General features: G+C 43.4%; 1 protein-coding gene across 2 annotated transcripts in view; it reads right to left on the bottom strand.

Annotated features, from left to right (window-relative positions):
• Positions 1 to 19,337, bottom strand: part of ADNP (activity dependent neuroprotector homeobox) — a 98,664-nt gene that overhangs the window by 5,285 nt on the left and 74,042 nt on the right. For both annotated transcript variants that reach the window (XM_053693173.1, XM_053693141.1), the window contains one exon: positions 6,201 to 6,293. In XM_053693173.1, coding sequence (XP_053549148.1) covers positions 6,201 to 6,293 — 93 coding nt within the window. The remainder of the gene's footprint in view (positions 1 to 6,200; positions 6,294 to 19,337) is intronic.

Genomic DNA, 19,337 nt, shown 5'->3' on the forward strand with positions numbered 1-19,337 from the left:
ATAGCAACCAAAAACAGAACTTTCCAAGATAGTAACTTAATATCTATGGAATGTAAAGGTTCAAACGGAACCCCTTGAAGAACTGAAAGAACTAAATTTAGACTCCAAGGAGGAGTCATGGGTCTGTAAACAGGCTTGATTCTAACCAAAGCCTGAACAAAAGCTTGTACATCTGGCAAAGCTGCCAGTCGTTTGTGCAACAAGACGGATAATGCAGAAATCTGTCCTTTTGGAGAACTAGCTGACAATCCTTTATCCAAACCTTCTTGGAGAAAGGAGAGAATCTTTGGAATTTTAATCTTACTCCAGGAGAATCCTTTGGATTCACACCAACAGATATATTTTTTCCATATTTTATGGTAAATCCTTCTAGTCACAGGTTTTCTGGCTTGGACCAGAGTATCAATCACAGAATTTGAAAACCCACGCTTGGATAAAATCAAGCGTTCCATTTCCAAGCAGTCAGCTGCAGAGAAACTAGATTGGGATGTTCGAATGGACCTTGTACTAGAAGGTCCTGTCTCAAATGTAGCTTCCATGGTGGAGCCAATGACATATTCACCAGGTATGCATACCAAGTCCTGCGTGGCCGCGCAGGAGCTATCAGAATCACTGAGGCCTTCTCCTGTTTGATCCTGGCTATGAGCCTGGGGAGGAGAGGAAACTGTGGAAACACATATGCTAGGTTGAACGACCAAGGCGCCACTAATGCATCCACTAGTCGCCTTGGGATCCCTGGATCTGGACCCGTAGCAAGGAATCTTGAAGTTCTGACGGGACGCCATTAGATCCATGTCTGGAATGCCCCATAATTGGGTTAACTGAGCAAAGACCTCCGGATGGAGTTCCCACTCCCCCGGATGGAAAATCTGACTCAAATAGTCCGCCTCCCAGTTGTCTACTCCTGGGATGTGAATAGCAGATAGATGGCAGGAGTGATTCTCTGCCCATTGGATTATCTTGGTTACTTCCTTCATCGCTAGGGAACTCTTTGTTCCCCCCTGATGATTGATGTACGCAACAGTCGTTATGTTGCCCGACTGAAATCTTATGAACCTGGCTTCCGCTAGCTGAGGCCAAGCCAGGAGCGCATTGAATATAGCTCTTAGTTCCAAAATGTTTATCGGGAGAAGTGACTCTTCCCGCGACCATAGGCCCTGAGCTTTCAGAGAGTCCCAGACCGCGCCCCACCCCAAGAGGCTGGCGTCGGTCGTGACGATGACCCACTCCGGTCTGCGGAAACTCATTCCCTGAGACAGGTGATCCTGGGTCAACCACCAGAGAAGTGAGTCCCTGGTTACCTGGTCTACTTGAATTTGGGGAGACAAGTCTGTATAGTCCCCATTCCACTGATTGAGCATGCACAGCTGTAATGGTCTTAGATGAATTCGAGCAAAAGGAACCACATCCATTGCTGCGACCATTAGTCCTATTACTTCCATGCATTGAGCTATGGAGGGTTGAGTAATAGAGTGAAGAACTCGACAAGCTTTTAGAAGCTTTGTCTTTCTGACGTCTGTGAGAAAGATCTTCATTTCCACAGAATCTATTATTGTTCCCAGAAAAGGAACCCTTGTGGACGGTGACAGTGAACTTTTTTCTATGTTCACTTTCCACCCGTGAGATCTGAGAAAAGCCAACACAATGTCTGTATGAGCCCTCGCTTTGGAAAGAGACGACGCTTGGATTAGGATGTCGTCTAGATAAGGTGCTACAGCGATGCCCCTCGGTCTTAGGACCGCTAGAAGGGACCCTGGCACTTTTGTGAAGATTCTGGGAGCGGTGGCTAAACCGAATGGAAGAGCCACAAACTGGTAATGTTTGTCCAGAAAGGCGAACCTCAGGAACTGATGAGATTTGTGGATTGGGATATGCAGATACGCATCCTTCAGATCCACGGTAGTCAAAAATTGACCCTGCTGGATTGTTGGTAAGATTGTCCGAATGGTTTCCATCTTGAAGGATGGAACTCTGAGGAACTTGTTTAATATCTATCGAGAATTGGCCTGAAAGTTCCCTCTTTTTTGGGAACCACAAACAGGTTTGAGTAAAACCTTAGACCTTGTTCCCCGGAGGGGACTGGGTTTATCACTCCCATCTTTGATAGGTCTCTTACACAATGTAAGAATGCCCGTTTCTTTATCTGGTCTGAAGATAAGCGAGACAGGTGGAACCTTCCCTTTGGAGGAAGTCCCTTGAATTCTAACAGGTATCCCTTGGAAACTATTTCTAGTGCCCAGGGATCCAGAACATCTCTTGCCCAAGCCTGAGTGAAGAGAGATAGTCTGCCCCCTACCAGATCCGGTCCCGGATCGGGGGCTACCCCTTCATGCTGTCTTGGTAGCAGCAGCAGCTTTCTTGGTTTGTTTACCCTTGTTCCAGCCTTGCATGGGCTTCCAAGCGGGTTTGGGCTGGGCCGCGTTACCTTCTTGTCTAGCGGCAGTGGAGTTATTAGCCGGTCCGTTCCTGAAATTGCGAAAGGAACGAAAATTAGACTTGTTCTTAGCCTTAAAAGGCCTATCCTGTGGGAGGGCATGGCCCTTACCCCCAGGTATGTCTGAAATAATTTCCTTCAATTCCGGCCCAAAAAGGGTCTTACCCTTGAAAGGAATATTCAGTAACTTAGTCTTGGACGACACGTCTGCCGACCAGGATTTTAGCCAAAGCGCCCTCCGCGCTACTATAGCAAAACCTGAGTTTTTCGCCGCCAATTTCGTTATTTGAAAGGCGGCATCCAATATAAAAGGAATTAGCTAACTTTAATGCGTGAATTCTGTCCATGAACTCTTCATAGGAAGTCTCTTTCTGGAGCGACCTTTCTAGTTCTTCGAACCAAAAGGACGCCGCTGAAGTGACAGTAATAACACACGTAGCTGGTTGAAGGATGAACCCTTGCTGAACAAAAATCTTTTTAAGCAATCCTTCCAATTTTTTATCCATAGGATCTTTCAAAGCGCAGCTGTCCTCTATAGGAATAGTTGTGCGCTTCGCTAGTGTTGAAACAGCTCCCTCAACCTTCGGGACCGTTTGCCATGCGTCCCTTCTAGGGTCTACTATGGGAAACATTTTCTTAAATATAGGAGGTGGGGCAAAGGGTACACCTGGCTTCTCCCACTCCTTTTCCACTATGTTCGCTACCCTCTTAGGTATTGGAAAAGCGTTGTCGTGCACTGGGACCTCTAAAAATTTGTCCAATTTGCACAACTTCTCTGGTACTACCATGGAATCACAGTCATCCAGAGTAGCTAATACCTCCTTAAGCAAAGCGTGGAGATGTTCTAGCTTAAACTTAAATGCCACTAGATCAGGTTCTGCCTGTTGAGAAATTTTTCCTGAGTCTGATATTTCACCCTCAGACAGCCCTTCCCTCACAGCCAATTCCGATTGATGTGAGGGTAAAATAGATGAGGCATCGTCAGCGTCTGATTGTTCATCCTTTTTATCTGTATTTAAAACTGAACAATCACGCTTTCTCTGAAAAACTGGCAGTTTGGATAAAAAATTTGCTATAGAATTATCCACTACTGCTGATAATTGTTGCATAGAAATAAGCACTGGCGCGCTAGGTGTCGCCTGCGCGGGCAAAGCTGGTGTAGACACAGAAGGAGAGGATGTAGAGCTATCCCCACTACCTTCATTAGATAAATCTTGGGCAACATTATGAAAAATAACAGAGCTGTCCTGATTTTGTTTGAACGCTATGGCGCAATTATCACAAACACTCGAAGGGGGGAACCACATTTGTCTCTATACACACAGATCATAGGTTATCTGATGGAACAGACATGTTAAACATATTTAGGCAGGCAAACAATGCAATAAAAACGATTTTAAACAAAAACGTTACTGTCTCCTTAAATAATAAAATGACACATTTATTTCTGAATGTTCAAAAAACTATGAAGGCAATATCCGATTTTTCTGAAATTTGGACCCCAGTGTCTTAATGCTTAGAAAGTATTGTACAGCGAATATGGAGACTCTAGCTCTTAAAACAAGCAAACCGGAGCTAATTGTTGGATTTAACCGTTTTTACACACCACAATCCCAGCTACAGCCTTGCTGCAGCTTTTTACCTTCCTTAGGGGTCACCATTCACAGAAAAAAAGCCTTTTGGAGTCACTTTCTGAACCACAGGACCCTCTCACATGAATCTGCATGCACTGCCTTGAAATTCAACTGCACAGCTGAAGTGCCAAAATGAGGCTTCCTCCCTCAGCACACTAGAGTGAAGGGGCCTTCCTGACTAGATTTAGGTGTCTAAAACAAGCCAGATCAATAAAAAACGTTCCCAAGTGTATGTGAGCTTATAAAATATTTCAAATGGTATAATATTGTAATAAAAACCAATCGATTTAGCCCCTAACAGTGTCTACCAGCATAAAAAAACAAAAAGGGGAAGCCCCTGAGGGGAAAAATGACTCATCTAGCATTAGCCTGTGTTGTTAGAAGGAGACTAGTCATACCTGAAGCAGAGGAGGCTGCAAACTGTTACCCCCAACTGAAGTTCTCTTGTTTCAACAGTCCTGCGTGGTAACAGTAATGGATTTTAGTTACTTGTGCTAAAATCATAGCCCTCTTAAACAGAAATCTTCATCACTTTTCTGTTATAGAGTAAATAGTAAAAGCCAGCACTATTTTAAAATAACAAACTCTTGATAGAAGAATAAAAAACTACAACTAACACCACAAACTCCTCACCATCCCCGTGGTAGATGCTACTTGTTCAGAGCGGCAAGGAGAATGACTGGGGGGCGGAGCCAAAGGGGGAGCTATATGGACAGCTCTTGCTGTGTGCTCTCCTTGCCTTTCCCTGTGGGGGAGAACATTTCCCACAAGTAATGGATGACGCAGTGGACCGGACACACCAATGTTGGAGAAAATGAGACTGCTTGGATACACACACAAAGCTAGTTACTAAAATTGCTAATTAAATTTTAGCACACAGTAGATTTCAAAATACTGAACCTTAATTATGCCAATAGCAGACTGCTTAGTACTAGAAATTAAATATTAACACCATTAGGTGTGATCTTACATAGTTCACTAGTCACTCACAAAAAGTCCCCCCTTTTCCACTAATATTATTTAAACAGTGAATCATGTGCTGGAGCATTTGAATCTATGGGTAGGGTATGGCCTCTTATTGTACCTTCTGTTATGTGCCGAAGCCAATGAATAGAAACTTTCTATAAAACAATCTAAAAAATTACCTATATTTCTTACAACAAAATAAAATTCCCCTATAGCAAGCTAGGGCTAACATAGCTATAAATTTTATTATGTATAAATGTTGTTTATGCCCTTAGAATGAAACGGGTGCATAGATGGACTGCACCAAAAGCTTAAAATTAAAGGGGCACTGAACCCAATTTTTTTCTTTTGTGATTCAGAGAGCATGAAATTTTAAGCAACTTTCTAATATACTCCTATTATCAAATTGTCTTCATTCTCTTGGTATCTTTATTTGAAATGCAAGAATGTAAGTTTAGATGCCGGCCCATTTTTGGTGAACAACCTGGGTTGTTCTAGCTGATTGGTGGATAAATTCATCCACCAATAAAAAAAATTACTGTCCAGAGTCCTGAACTAATAAAGCTTACATGCCTTATTTTTCAAATAAGGATAGCAAGAGAACGAAGAAAAAATAGGAGTAAATTAGAAAGTTGCTTAAAATTGCATGCTCTATCTGAATCACATAAGAAAAAAAAAATGGGTTCAGTGTCCCTTTAAGTACAGCAGTATCAAGACATTCACAGCTTATGTATCTTTGCAAGTAAGCAACATATGCATTTCAAGTCCCAATAAGCATAACTTGGTAGAGCCCACTTAAACATAAAACTGCTATAAAAAAAGTCTTAAGGTTATGTACCAATAAAACAGTTTAAACTGCACGTTTTATTCATATTATTATGAACCAAATTTTTTAACCAGCTATTGCTAGCTAAATAAATTTAAAGAAAAAAAAAAGGCCACCTCGATAAAAAAATAAAAAAAAATAAACCAAACCAGATTTTTACTCAACTAATGCAAATTTTATTAATAACTAGGTGGCCAGTAATTGACTTCTGAATTACCAAGCACTTTTTTTTTTTTTTTTTTTTTAATTAGTCAAAACTAGATCTTTTCAGATCTTGATTATATTGTGTCTGCCCACTTCACCTCGTTTTTTTACCCCTGTGAAGAGAAACATTTCAAACCTGATTTTTAGTGAGTGATGGATCCCATAATCCAACATCGTCCCAAGAGGTATTCTTCACATAAAAGTCATTTGGTTCAAATTGCTTGAATTCCTAAACAGCATGAGAAAAGAAACGGTATTAACAATAACATTTTAAGTAAAGCTCAAAAACAGAATTTATGTTTACCTGATAAATTTCTTTCTCCAACGGTGTGTCCGGTCCACGGCGTCATCCTTACTTGTGGGATATTCTCTTCCCCAACAGGAAATGGCAAAGAGCCCAGCAAAGCTGGTCACATGATCCCTCCTAGGCTCCGCCTACCCCAGTCATTCGACCGACGTTAAGGAGGAATATTTGCATAGGAGAAACCATATGGTACCGTGGTGACTGTAGTTAAAGAAAATAAATTATCAGACCTGATTAAAAAACCAGGGCGGGCCGTGGACCGGACACACCGTTGGAGAAAGAAATTTATCAGGTAAACATAAATTCTGTTTTCTCCAACATAGGTGTGTCCGGTCCACGGCGTCATCCTTACTTGTGGGAACCAATACCAAAGCTTTAGGACACGGATGAAGGGAGGGAGCAAATCAGGTCACCTAAATGGAAGGCACCACGGCTTGCAAAACCTTTCTCCCAAAAATAGCCTCAGAAGAAGCAAAAGTATCAAACTTGTAAAATTTGGTAAAAGTGTGCAGTGAAGACCAAGTCGCTGCCCTACATATCTGATCAACAGAAGCCTCGTTCTTGAAGGCCCATGTGGAAGCCACAGCCCTAGTGGAATGAGCTGTGATTCTCTCGGGAGGCTGCCGTCCGGCAGTCTCGTAAGCCAATCTGATGATGCTTTTAATCCAAAAAGAGAGAGAGGTAGAAGTTGCTTTTTGACCTCTCCTTTTACCTGAATAAACAACAAACAAGGAAGATGTTTGTCTAAAATCCTTTGTAGCATCTAAATAGAATTTTAGAGCGCGAACAACATCCAAATTGTGCAACAAACGTTCCTTCTTTGAAACTGGTTTCGGACACAGAGAAGGTACGATAATCTCCTGGTTAATGTTTTTGTTAGAAACAACTTTTGGAAGAAAACCAGGTTTAGTACGTAAAACCACCTTATCTGCATGGAACACCAGATAAGGAGGAGAACACTGCAGAGCAGATAATTCTGAGACTCTTCTAGCAGAAGAAATCGCAACTAAAAACAAAACTTTCCAAGATAATAACTTAATATCAACGGAATGTAAGGGTTCAAACGGAACCCCCTGAAGAACTGAAAGAACTAAATTGAGACTCCAAGGAGGAGTCAAAGGTTTGTAAACAGGCTTGATTCTAACCAGAGCCTGAACAAAGGCTTGAACATCTGGCACAGCTGCCAGCTTTTTGTGAAGTAATACCGACAAGGCAGAAATCTGTCCCTTCAGGGAACTTGCAGATAATCCTTTTTCCAATCCTTCTTGAAGGAAGGATAGAATCCTAGGAATCTTAACCTTGTCCCAAGGGAATCCTTTAGATTCACACCAACAGATATATTTTTTCCAAATTTTGTGGTAAATCTTTCTAGTTACAGGCTTTCTGGCCTGAACAAGAGTATCGATAACAGAATCTGAGAATCCTCGCTTCGATAAAATCAAGCGTTCAATCTCCAAGCAGTCAGCTGGAGTGAAACCAGATTCGGATGTTCGAACGGACCCTGAACAAGGTCTCGTCTCAAAGGTAGCTTCCAAGGTGGAGCCGATGACATATTCACCAGATCTGCATACCAAGTCCTGCGTGGCCACGCAGGAGCTATCAAGATCACCGACGCCCTCTCCTGATTGATCCTGGCTACCAGCCTGGGGATGAGAGGAAATGGCGGAAACACATAAGCTAGTTTGAAGGTCCAAGGTGCTACTAGTGCATCCACTAGAGCCGCCTTGGGATCCCTGGATCTGGCCCCGTAGCAAGGAACTTTGAAGTTCTGACGAGAGGCCATCAGATCCATGTCTGGAATGCCCCACAGGTGAGTGACTTGGGCAAAGATTTCCGGATGGAGTTCCCACTCCCCCGGATGCAATGTCTGACGACTCAGAAAATCCGCTTCCCAATTTTCCACTCCTGGGATGTGGATAGCAGACAGGTGGCAGGAGTGAGACTCCGCCCATAGAATGATTTTGGTCACTTCTTCCATCGCTAGGGAACTCCTTGTTCCCCCCTGATGGTTGATGTACGCAACAGTTGTCATGTTGTCTGATTGAAACCGTATGAACTTGGTCCTCGCTAGCCGAGGCCAGGCCTTGAGAGCATTGAATATCGCTCTCAGTTCCAGAATATTTATCGGTAGAAGAGATTCTTCCCGAGACCAAAGACCCTGAGCTTTCAGGGATCCCCAGACCACGCCCCAGCCCAGCAGACTGGCGTCGGTCGTGACAATGACCCACTCTGGTCTGCGGAACGTCATCCCTTGAGACAGATTGTCCAGGGACAGCCACCAACGGAGTGAGTCTCTGGTCCTCTGATTTACTTGTATCTACGGAGACAAGTCTGTATAGTCCCCATTCCACTGACTGAGCATGCACAGTTGTAATGGTCTTAGATGAATGCGCGCAAAAGGAACTATGTCCATTGCCGCTACCATCAACCCGATCACTTCCATGCACTGAGCTATGGAAGGAAGAGGAACGGAATGAAGTATCCGACAAGAGTCTAGAAGTTTTGTTTTTCTGGCCTCTGTTAGAAAGATCCTCATTTCTAAGGAGTCTATAATTGTTCCCAAGAAGGGAACCCTTGTTGACGGGGATAGAGAACTCTTTTCCACGTTCACTTTCCAGCCGTGAGATCTGAGAAAGGCCAGGACAATGTCCGTGTGAGCCTTTGCTTGAGGAAGGGACGACGCTTGAATCAGAATGTCGTCCAGGTAAGGAACTACTGCAATGCCCCTTGGTCTTAGTACCGCTAGAAGGGACCCTAGTACCTTTGTGAAAATCCTTGGAGCAGTGGCTAATCCGAAAGGAAGCGCCACGAACTGGTAATGTTTGTCCAGGAATGCAAACCTTAGGAACCGATGATGTTCCTTGTGGATAGGAATATGTAGATACGCATCCTTTAAATCCACCGTGGTCATGAATTGACCCTCCTGGATGGAAGGAAGAATAGTTCGAATGGTTTCCATCTTGAAAGATGGAACCTTGAGAAACTTGTTTAAGATCTTGAGATCTAAGATTGGTCTGAACGTTCCCTCTTTTTTGGGAACTATGAACAGATTGGAGTAGAACCCCATCCCTTGTTCTCTTATTGGAACAGGATGAATCACTCCCATTTTTAACAGGTCTTCTACACAATGTAAGAACGCCTGTCTTTTTATGTGGTCTGAAGACAACTGAGACTTGTAGAACCTCCCCCTTGGGGGAAGTCCCTTGAATTCCAGGAGATAACCCTGGGAGACTATTTCTAGCGCCCAAGGATCCAGAACATCTCTTGCCCAAGCCTGAGCGAAGAGAGAGAGTCTGCCCCCCACCAGATCCGGTCCCGGATCGGGGGCCAATATTTCATGCTGTCTTGGTAGCAGTGGCAGGCTTCTTGGCCTGCTTTCCCTTGTTCCAGCCTTGCATTGGTCTCCAAGCTGGTTTGGCTTGAGAAGTATTACCCTCTTGCTTATTGGACGTAGCACTTTGGGCTGGTCCGTTTTTACGAAAGGGACGAAAATTAGGTCTATTTTTCGCCTTGAAAGGCCGATCCTGAGGAAGGGCGTGGCCCTTACCCCCAGTGATATCCGAGATAATCTCTTTCAAGTCAGGGCCAAACAGCGTTTTCCCCTTGAAAGGAATGTTTAGTAGCTTGTTCTTGGAGGACGCATCAGCCGACCAAGATTTCAACCAAAGCGCTCTGCGCGCCACAATAGCAAACCCAGAATTCTTAGCCGCTAACCTAGCCAATTGCAAAGTGGCGTCTAGGGTGAAAGAATTAGCCAATTTGAGAGCATTGATTCTGTCCATAATCTCCTCATAAGGAGGAGAATCACTATCGAGCGCCTTTATCAGCTCATCAAACCAGAAACATGCGGCTGTAGTGACAGGGACAATGCATGAGATTGGTTGTAGAAGGTAACCCTGCTGAACAAACATCTTTTTAAGCAAACCTTCTAATTTTTTATCCATAGGATCTTTGAAAGCACAACTATCCTCTATGGGTATAGTGGTGCGTTTGTTTAAAGTAGAAACCGCTCCCTCGACCTTGGGGACTGTCTGCCATAAGTCCTTTCTGGGGTCGACCATAGGAAACAATTTTTTAAATATGGGGGGAGGGACGAAAGGAATACCGGGCCTTTCCCATTCTTTATTAACAATGTCCGCCACCCGCTTGGGTATAGGAAAAGCTTCTGGGAGCTCCGGCACCTCTAGGAACTTGTCCATTTTACATAGTTTCTCTGGGATGACCAACTTTTCACAATCATCCAGAGTGGATAATACCTCCTTAAGCAGAATGCGGAGATGTTCCAACTTAAATTTAAATGCAATTACATCAGGTTCAGCCTGTTGAGAAATGTTCCCTGAATCAGTAATTTCTCCCTCAGACAAAACCTCCCTGGCCCCCTCAGATTGGGTTAGGGGCCCTTCAGAGATATTAATATCAGCGTCGTCATGCTCTTCAGTAACTAAAACAGAGCAGCCACGCTTACGCTGACAAGGGTTCATTTTGGCTAAAATGTTTTTGACAGAATTATCCATTACAGCCGTTAATTGTTGCATAGTAAGGAGTATTGGCGCGCTAGATGTACTAGGGGCCTCCTGAGTGGGCAAGACTCGTGTAGACGAAGGAGGGAATGATGCAGTACCATGCTTACTCCCCTCACTTGAGGAATCATCTTGGGCATCATTGTCATTATCACATAAATCACATTTATTTAAATGAACAGGAATTCTGGCTTCCCCACATTCAGAACACAGTCTATCTGGTAGTTCAGACATGTTAAACAGGCATAAACTTGATAATAAAGTACAAAAAACGTTTTAAAATAAAACCGTTACTGTCACTTTAAATTTTAAACTGAACACACTTTATTACTGCAATTGCGAAAAAACATGAAGGAATTGTACAAAATTCACCAAATTTTCACCACAGTGTCTTAAAGCCTTAAAAGTATTGCACACCAAATTTGGAAGCTTTAACCCTTAAAATAACGGAACCGGAGCCGTTTTAACACTTAAACCCCTTTACAGTCCCTGGTATCTGCTTTGCTGAGACCCAACCAAACCCAAAGGGGAATACGATACCAAATGACGCCTTCAGAAAGCCTTTTCTAAGTATCAGAGCTCCTCTCACATGCGACTGCATGCCATGCCTCTCAAAAACAAGTGCGCCACACCGGCGCGAAAATGAGGCTCTGCTTATGCTTTGGGAAAGCCCCAGAGAAATAAGGTGTCTAATACAGTGCCTGCCGATATTATAATATCAATATACCCAGATAAAATGATTCCTCAAGGCTAAATATGTTTTAAAAATGAATCGATTTAGCCCAGAAAAGTCTACAATCTTAATAAGCCCTTATTTACCATCGTAATAAACATGGCTTACCGGATCCCATAGGGAAAAATGACAGCTTCCAGCATTACATCGTCTTGTTAGAATATGTCATACCTCAAGCAGCAAGAGACTGCACACTGTTCCCCCAACTGAAGTTAATTGCTCTCAACAGTCCTGTGTGGAACAGCCATGGATTTTAGTTACGGTGCTAAAATCATTTTCCTCATACAAACAGAAATCTTCATCTCTTTTCTGTTTCTGAGTAAATAGTACATACCAGCACTATTTTAAAATAACAAACTCTTGATTGAATAATAAAAACTACAGTTAAACACTAAAAAACTCTAAGCCATCTCCGTGGAGATGTTGCCTGTACAACGGCAAAGAGAATGACTGGGGTAGGCGGAGCCTAGGAGGGATCATGTGACCAGCTTTGCTGGGCTCTTTGCCATTTCCTGTTGGGGAAGAGAATATCCCACAAGTAAGGATGACGCCGTGGACCGGACACACCTATGTTGGAGAAATACAGTATTCAATATACTTGGCAATTAAACTATTTCTTCACATTTAGTGACACCATACATTAATCTATTTACATATTACGATGTTACGTAGTTTCAACAGATTTAGGGGACAAGCCTTATAAAAGTTCTTCTGTGGCTTCTCCATTACAGCAGGTGGACAAATAACTGCAAGGAATTAAAACATGAATGGCCATGAAAAATGACAATGGCATCAGGTGTGATGTGATTCACAAACATGAAACTACATCAATGCAAAAGGGCAACATAGTATATATAATTGCCTAATCTTTTCGTATGTAAAGAATACACACAGCAGTGTGTGGGTTTTATTACACTAATGGTGATGAAGGAAACCCGCTTATGCCACATTTCGTCACTCCACAACTGAGACTTATGAGGCCCCTCATTTTAAAGAAGGGATAAATGTCAAGAGGAGTAAAATGTAAGATGCAGATGGTGACCATAAATCTGGAAATCACCTGCAACACAAGGTACCAGGAGATGTTGATAGGAAGGATGATGTCTTCCAAAGACATTACCTCCCATATGATAAAGGGAACTTGAAATCTCCGTTAGAACTTGAAGAGGGGCTCCCATACTTAAAAAAAAACCTCCCTCAACCCCAATTCTCCTGAAAGCTACCGACCCATATCACTGCTTCCACTAACATCAAAACTCCCTGAAAAACAGAATTTATGCTTACTTGATAAACTTCTCTCTCGTGATGTATCGAGTCCACCGATTCATCCATACTTATGGGATATTCTCCTTCCTTACAGGAAGTGGCAAAGAGAGCACCCACAGCAGAGCTGTCTATATAGCTCCTCCCTTAGCTCCACCTCCCAGTCATTCAACCGAAGGCTAGGAAGAAAAAGGAGAAACTATAGGGTGCAGAGGTGACTGAAGTTTTTTAAATAAAAAAAATATACTACCTGTCTTAAATAAACAGGGCGGGCCGTGGACTCGATACATCACAAGAGAAAGAAATTTATAAGGTAAGCATAAATTCTGTTTTCTCTTGTAAGATGTATCGAGTCCACGGATTCATCCATACTTGTGGGATACCAATACCAAAGCTTTAGGACACGGATGAAGGGAGGGACAAGACAGGTACCTTAAACGGAAGGCACCACTGCTTGTAGAACCTGTCTCCCAAAAATAGCTTCCGAAGAAGCAAAAGTATCGAATTTGTAAAATTTGGAAAAAAAGTATGAAGCAAAGACCAAGTTGCCGCCTTACAAATCTGTTCAACAGAAGCCTCATTTTTAAAAGCCCATGTGGAAGCCACTGATCTAGTAGAATGAGCAGTAATTCTTTCAGGAGGCTGCTGGCCAGCAGTTTCATAAGCCAAACGGATGATGCTTTTCAGCCAAAAGGCAAGAGAGGTAGCCGTAGCCTTTCGACTTCTCCGCTTACCAGAATAAACAACAAACAATGAAGATGTTTGACAGCAATCTTTAGTTGCTTTTTTCCTATAAGTGTCCCCAGTAACAAATGAGCCCTTTATGCAAGCTGGGATTCCTACTAAGTGTCTGAATACAGCTTACCCTTCCCTCATGGGGATTTTGCCAGCCTTTTCTAGAATTATCACAGTCTGCCTAGAAAAAAAAATTGACTGAACATACCTCAATGCAGTTTAGCATGCAAACCGTTCCCCCAACTGAAGTTTTCCTGTACTCCTCAGCCTTTGTGAGAACAGCAGTGGATCTTAGTTACAAAGTGCTAAGATCATCATCCTCCTTGCAGAAATCTTTATCCCTTTTCTGCCAGAGAGTGAATAGTACACACCAGTACCATTTAAAATAAACTTTTGCTTGAGAAAATAAAAACTAACATTTGTCACCACACTCACTTTACCCTTCCTAGTACTTGGAGTAGGCAGAGAATGACTGGGGGGGTGGAGCTATATAGACAGCTCTGCTGTGGGTGCTCTCTTTGCCACGTCCTGTAAGGAAGGAGAATATCCCACAAGTACGGATGAATCCGTGGACTCGATACATCTTACAAGAGAAAACAAAAATATAATCTGTCTAAAATGACAGGGAGGGCCGTGGACTCGTATCGTAGAAGAAATCAATTTATCAGGTAAGCATAAATTTCCTTTTCTTCTACTAGATACGACGAGTCCATGGATTCATCCTTAGTTGTGGGATACAATACCAAAGCAACAGGACACGGATAAACGGGAGGGAGAAGACAGATACCTAAACGGAAGGCACCACTGCTTGAAGAACTTTTCTCCCAAAAATAGCCTCAGAAGAAGCAAAAGTATCAAATTTGGAAAATTTGGAAAAAGTATGAAGGGAGGACCAAGTCGCAGCCTTACAAATCTGTTCAACAGAAGCATCGTTTTTAGAAGCCCATGTGAAAGCCACAGCTCTAGTAGAATGAGCCGTAACCCTTTCAGGAGGCTGCTGTCCAGCAGTCTCATATGCCAGGCGGATGATGCTTTTCAGCCAAAAAGAAAGAGGTAGCCGTAGCTTTTCGACCCCTACGCTTCCAAGAATAAACAACGCATAGAGAAGATGTTTGACGGAAATCCTTGGTCGCTTGTAAGTAAAACTTCAAGGCACGAACCACGTCCAAGTTATGTTAAAGACGCTCCTTAGAAGGATTAGGACAAAGGAGGAACCACAATTTCCTGATTAATATTCTTATTTGAAACAACCTTAGGAAGGAATCCAGGTTTAGTACGCAAAACCACGTTATCAGAATGAAATATAAGATAAGGCGAATCACATTGTAACGCAGAAAGCTCAGAAACTCTTCGAGCAGAAGAGATAGCAACTAAAAACAAAAAACTTTCCAAGATAAAAGCTTAATATCCATGGAATGCATGGGTTCAAACGGAACCCCTTGAAGAACATTAAGAACTAAATTCAAACTCCATGGCGGAGCAATAGGTTTAAATACAGGCTTGATTCTGATTAAAGCATGACAAAAAGACTGAACGTCTGGGACATCCGCCAGACACTTATGTAGTAGGCCAGACACTTATGTAGTAGAATTGACAAGGCAGAAATTTGTCCCTTTAAGGAACTAGCTGATAATCCCTTCTCCAATCCTCCTTGGAGAAAAGAAAATCCTAGGAATCCTAACCCTACTCCATGAGAAGCCCTTGGATTCACAACTTTAAAGATATTTACGCCATATCTTATGGTAAATTTTCCTAGTGATAGGCTTGCGAGCCTGAATCAAAGTATCAATGAACGACTCAGAGAATCCCCGCTTAGATAAGATCAAGCGTTCAATTTCCAGGCAGTCAGCTGCAGAGAATTTAGATTTGGATGTTGGAACGGACCTTGAATGAGAAGGTCCTGTCTCAAGGGAATTTTCCTCGGTGGGGGAATTCCAGACTGCACCCCAGCCCAAGAGGCTGGCGTCCGTCGTCACTATGACCCATGCTGGCCTGCGAAAGCACATTCCCTGGGACAGATGATCCTGTGAGAACCACCAAAGAAGAGAGTCTTTTATCTCCCCTGATAAATCTGGATAAGGAGACCAATTTGCATAATCCCCATTCCACTGTCTGAGCACGCACAGCTGCAGTGGTCTGAGATGAAAGCGTGCAAACGGAACGATGTCCATTGCCACTACCTTTAATTCAATGACTTCCATACACTGAGCCACTGATGGCCGAGGAATGGACTGAAGTGCTCGGCATGTATTTATAATCTTTGACTTTCTGACCTCCGCCAGAAATATTTTCATTTCTACCGAGTCTATCAGAGTTCCCAAGAATGTAACTCTTGTTAGTGGAACTAGTGAACTCTTTTCTATATTCACTTTCCAACCGTGAGTTCTTAGAAATGCCAACACGATGTCCGTGTGAGATTTGGTCAGATGATAAGTTGACGCCTGAATCAAAATATCATCTAGATAGGGCGCCACTGCTATGCCCCGCGGCCTGAGAACCGCCAGAAGGGACCCTAGCACCTTTGTGAAGATTCTGGGAGCTGTGGCCAACCCGAAAGGAAGGGCCACAAACTGATAGTGTTCGTCCAGAAAGGCGAACCTTAGAAACTGATGATGATCCTTGTGGATAGGAATGTGAAGATACGCATCCTTCAGGTCCACGGTGGTCATATATTGACCCTCCTGGATCATTGGTAAAATTGTTCGTATAGTCTCCATCTTGAACGATGGGACTTGTTTACCTTTATTCCAGGCTTGGTTAGGTCTCCAGACTGACTTGGATTGCGCAAAATTCCCCTCCTGCTTTGTGGCGGAAGAGGAAGTAGAGGGTCCACCGTTAAGTTTCAAAAGGAACAAAAAACATAATTTATGTTTACCTGATAAATTACTTTCTCCAACGGTGTGTCCGGTCCACGGCGTCATCCTTACTTGTGGGATATTCTCCTCCCCAACAAGAAATGGCAAAGAGCCCAGCAAAGCTGGTCACATGATCCCTCCTAGGCTCCGCCTTCCCCAGTCATTCGACCGACGTAAAGGAGGAATATTTGCATAGGAGAAACCATATGATACCGTGGTGACTGTAGTTAAAGAAAATAAATTATCAGACCTGATTAAAAAACCAGGGCGGGCCGTGGACCGGACACACCGTTGGAGAAAGTAATTTATCAGGTAAACAAATTCTGTTTTCTCCAACATAGGTGTGTCCGGTCCACGGCGTCATCCTTACTTGTGGGAACCAATACCAAAGCTTTAGGACACGGATGAAGGGAGGGAGCAAATCAGGTCACCTAGATGGAAGGCACCACGGCTTGCAAAACCTTTCTCCCAAAAATAGCCTCAGAAGAAGCAAAAGTATCAAATTTGTAAAATTTAGTAAAAGTGTGCAGTGAAGACCAAGTCGCTGCCTTACATATCTGATCAACAGAAGCCTCGTTCTTGAAGGCCCATGTGGAAGCCACAGCCCTAGTAGAATGAGCTGTGATTCTTTCAGGAGGCTGCCGTCCGGCAGTCTCGTAAGCCAATCTGATGATGCTTTTAATCCAAAAAGAGAGAGAGGTAGAAGTTGCTTTTTGACCTCTCCTTTTACCAGAATAAACAACAAACAAAGAAGATGTTTGTCTAAAATCCTCTGTAGCATCTAAATAGAATTTTAGAGCACGAACTACATCCAAATTGTGCAACAAACGTTCCTTCTTTGAAACTGGATTCGGACACAAAGAAGGCACGACTATCTCCTGGTTAATGTTTTTGTTAGAAACAACTTTAGGAAGAAAACCAGGTTTAGTACGTAAAACCACCTTATCTGCATGGAACACCAGATAAGGAGGAGAACACTGCAGAGCAGATAATTCTGAAACTCTTCTAGCAGAAGAAATTGCAACCAAAAACAAAACTTTCCAAGATAATAACTTAATATCAACGGAATGTAAGGGTTCAAACGGAACCCCCTGAAGAACTGAAAGAACTAAATTGAGACTCCAAGGAGGAGTCAAATGTTTGTAAACAGGCTTGATTCTAACCAGAGCCTGAACAAAGGCTTGAACATCTGGCACAGCTGCCAGCTTTTTGTGAAGTAACACAGACAAGGCAGAAATCTGTCCCTTCAAAGAACATGCAGATAATCCTTTCTCCAAACCTTCTTGAAGAAAGGATAGAATCTTAGGAATTTTTACCTTGTCCCAAGGGAATCCTTTAGATTCACACCAACAGATATATTTTTCCATATTTTGTGGTAGATTTTTCTAGTTACAGGCTTTCTGGCCTGAACAAGAGTATCAATGACAGAATCTGAGAACCCTCGCTTTGATAAGATCAAGCGTTCAATCTCCAAGCAGTCAGTTGGAGTGAGACCAGATTCGGATGTTCGAACGGACCTTGAACAAGAAGGTCTCGTCTCAAAGGTAGCTTCCATGGTGGAGCCAATGACATATTCACCAGGTCTGCATACCAAGTCCTGCGTGGCCACGCAGGAGCTATCAAGATCACCGATGCCCTCTCCTGATTGATCCTGGCTACCAGCCTGGGGATGAGAGGAAACGGCGGGAATACATAAGCTAGTTTGAAGGTCCAAGGTGCTACTAGTGCATCTACTAGAGTCGCCTTGGGATCCCTGGATCTGGACCCGTAGCAAGGAACCTTGAAGTTCTGACGAGAGGCCATCAGATCCATGTCTGGAATGCCCCACAATTGAGTAATTTGAGCAAAGATTTCCGGATGGAGTTCCCACTCCCCCGGATGAAATGTCTGACGACTCAGAAAATCCGCTTCCCAATTTTCCACTCCTGGGATGTGGATTGCAGACAAGTGGCAGGAGTGAGTCTCCGCCCATTGAATGATTTTGGTCACTTCTTCCATCGCCAGGGAACTCCTTGTTCCCCCCTGATGGTTGATGTACGCAACAGTCGTCATGTTGTCTGATTGAAACCGTATGAACTTGGCCTTTGCTAGCTGAGGCCAAGCCTTGAGAGCATTGAATATCGCTCTCAGTTCCAGAATATTTATCGGGAGAAGAGATTCTTCCCGAGACCAAAGACCCTGAGCTTTCAGGGGTCCCCAGACCGCGCCCCAGCCCACCAGACTGGCGTCGGTCGTGACAATGACCCACTCTGGTCTGCGGAAGCTCATCCCCTGTGACAGGTTGTCCAGGGACAGCCACCAACGGAGTGAATCTCTGGTCCTCTGATCTACTTGTATCGTCGGAGACAAGTCTGTATAGTCCCCATTCCACTGACTGAGCATGCACAGTTGTAATGGTCTTAGATGAATTCGCGCAAAAGGAACTATGTCCATTGCCGCTACCATCAAACCTATTACTTCCATGCACTGCGCTATGGAAGGAAGAGGAACAGAATGAAGTATTTGACAAGAGTTTAGAAGTTTTGATTTTCTGGCCTCTGTCAGAAAAAGCCTCATTTCTAAGGAGTCTATTATTGTTCCCAAGAAGGGAACCCTTGTTGACGGAGATAGCGAACTTTTTTCTACGTTCACTTTCCACCCGTGAGATCTGAGAAAGGCCAGGACAATGTCCGTGTGAGCCTTTGCTTGTGGAAGGGACGACGCTTGAATCAGAATGTCGTCCAAGTAAGGTACTACTGCAATGCCCCTTGGTCTTAGCACCGCTAGAAGGGACCCTAGTACCTTTGTGAAAATTCTTGGAGCAGTGGCTAATCCGAACGGAAGTGCCACAAACTGGTAATGCTTGTCCAGGAATGCGAACCTT

This window comes from Bombina bombina, chromosome 1, assembly GCF_027579735.1.
Source record: "Bombina bombina isolate aBomBom1 chromosome 1, aBomBom1.pri, whole genome shotgun sequence".
In the NCBI taxonomy this organism is placed as follows: domain Eukaryota; kingdom Metazoa; phylum Chordata; class Amphibia; order Anura; family Bombinatoridae; genus Bombina; species Bombina bombina.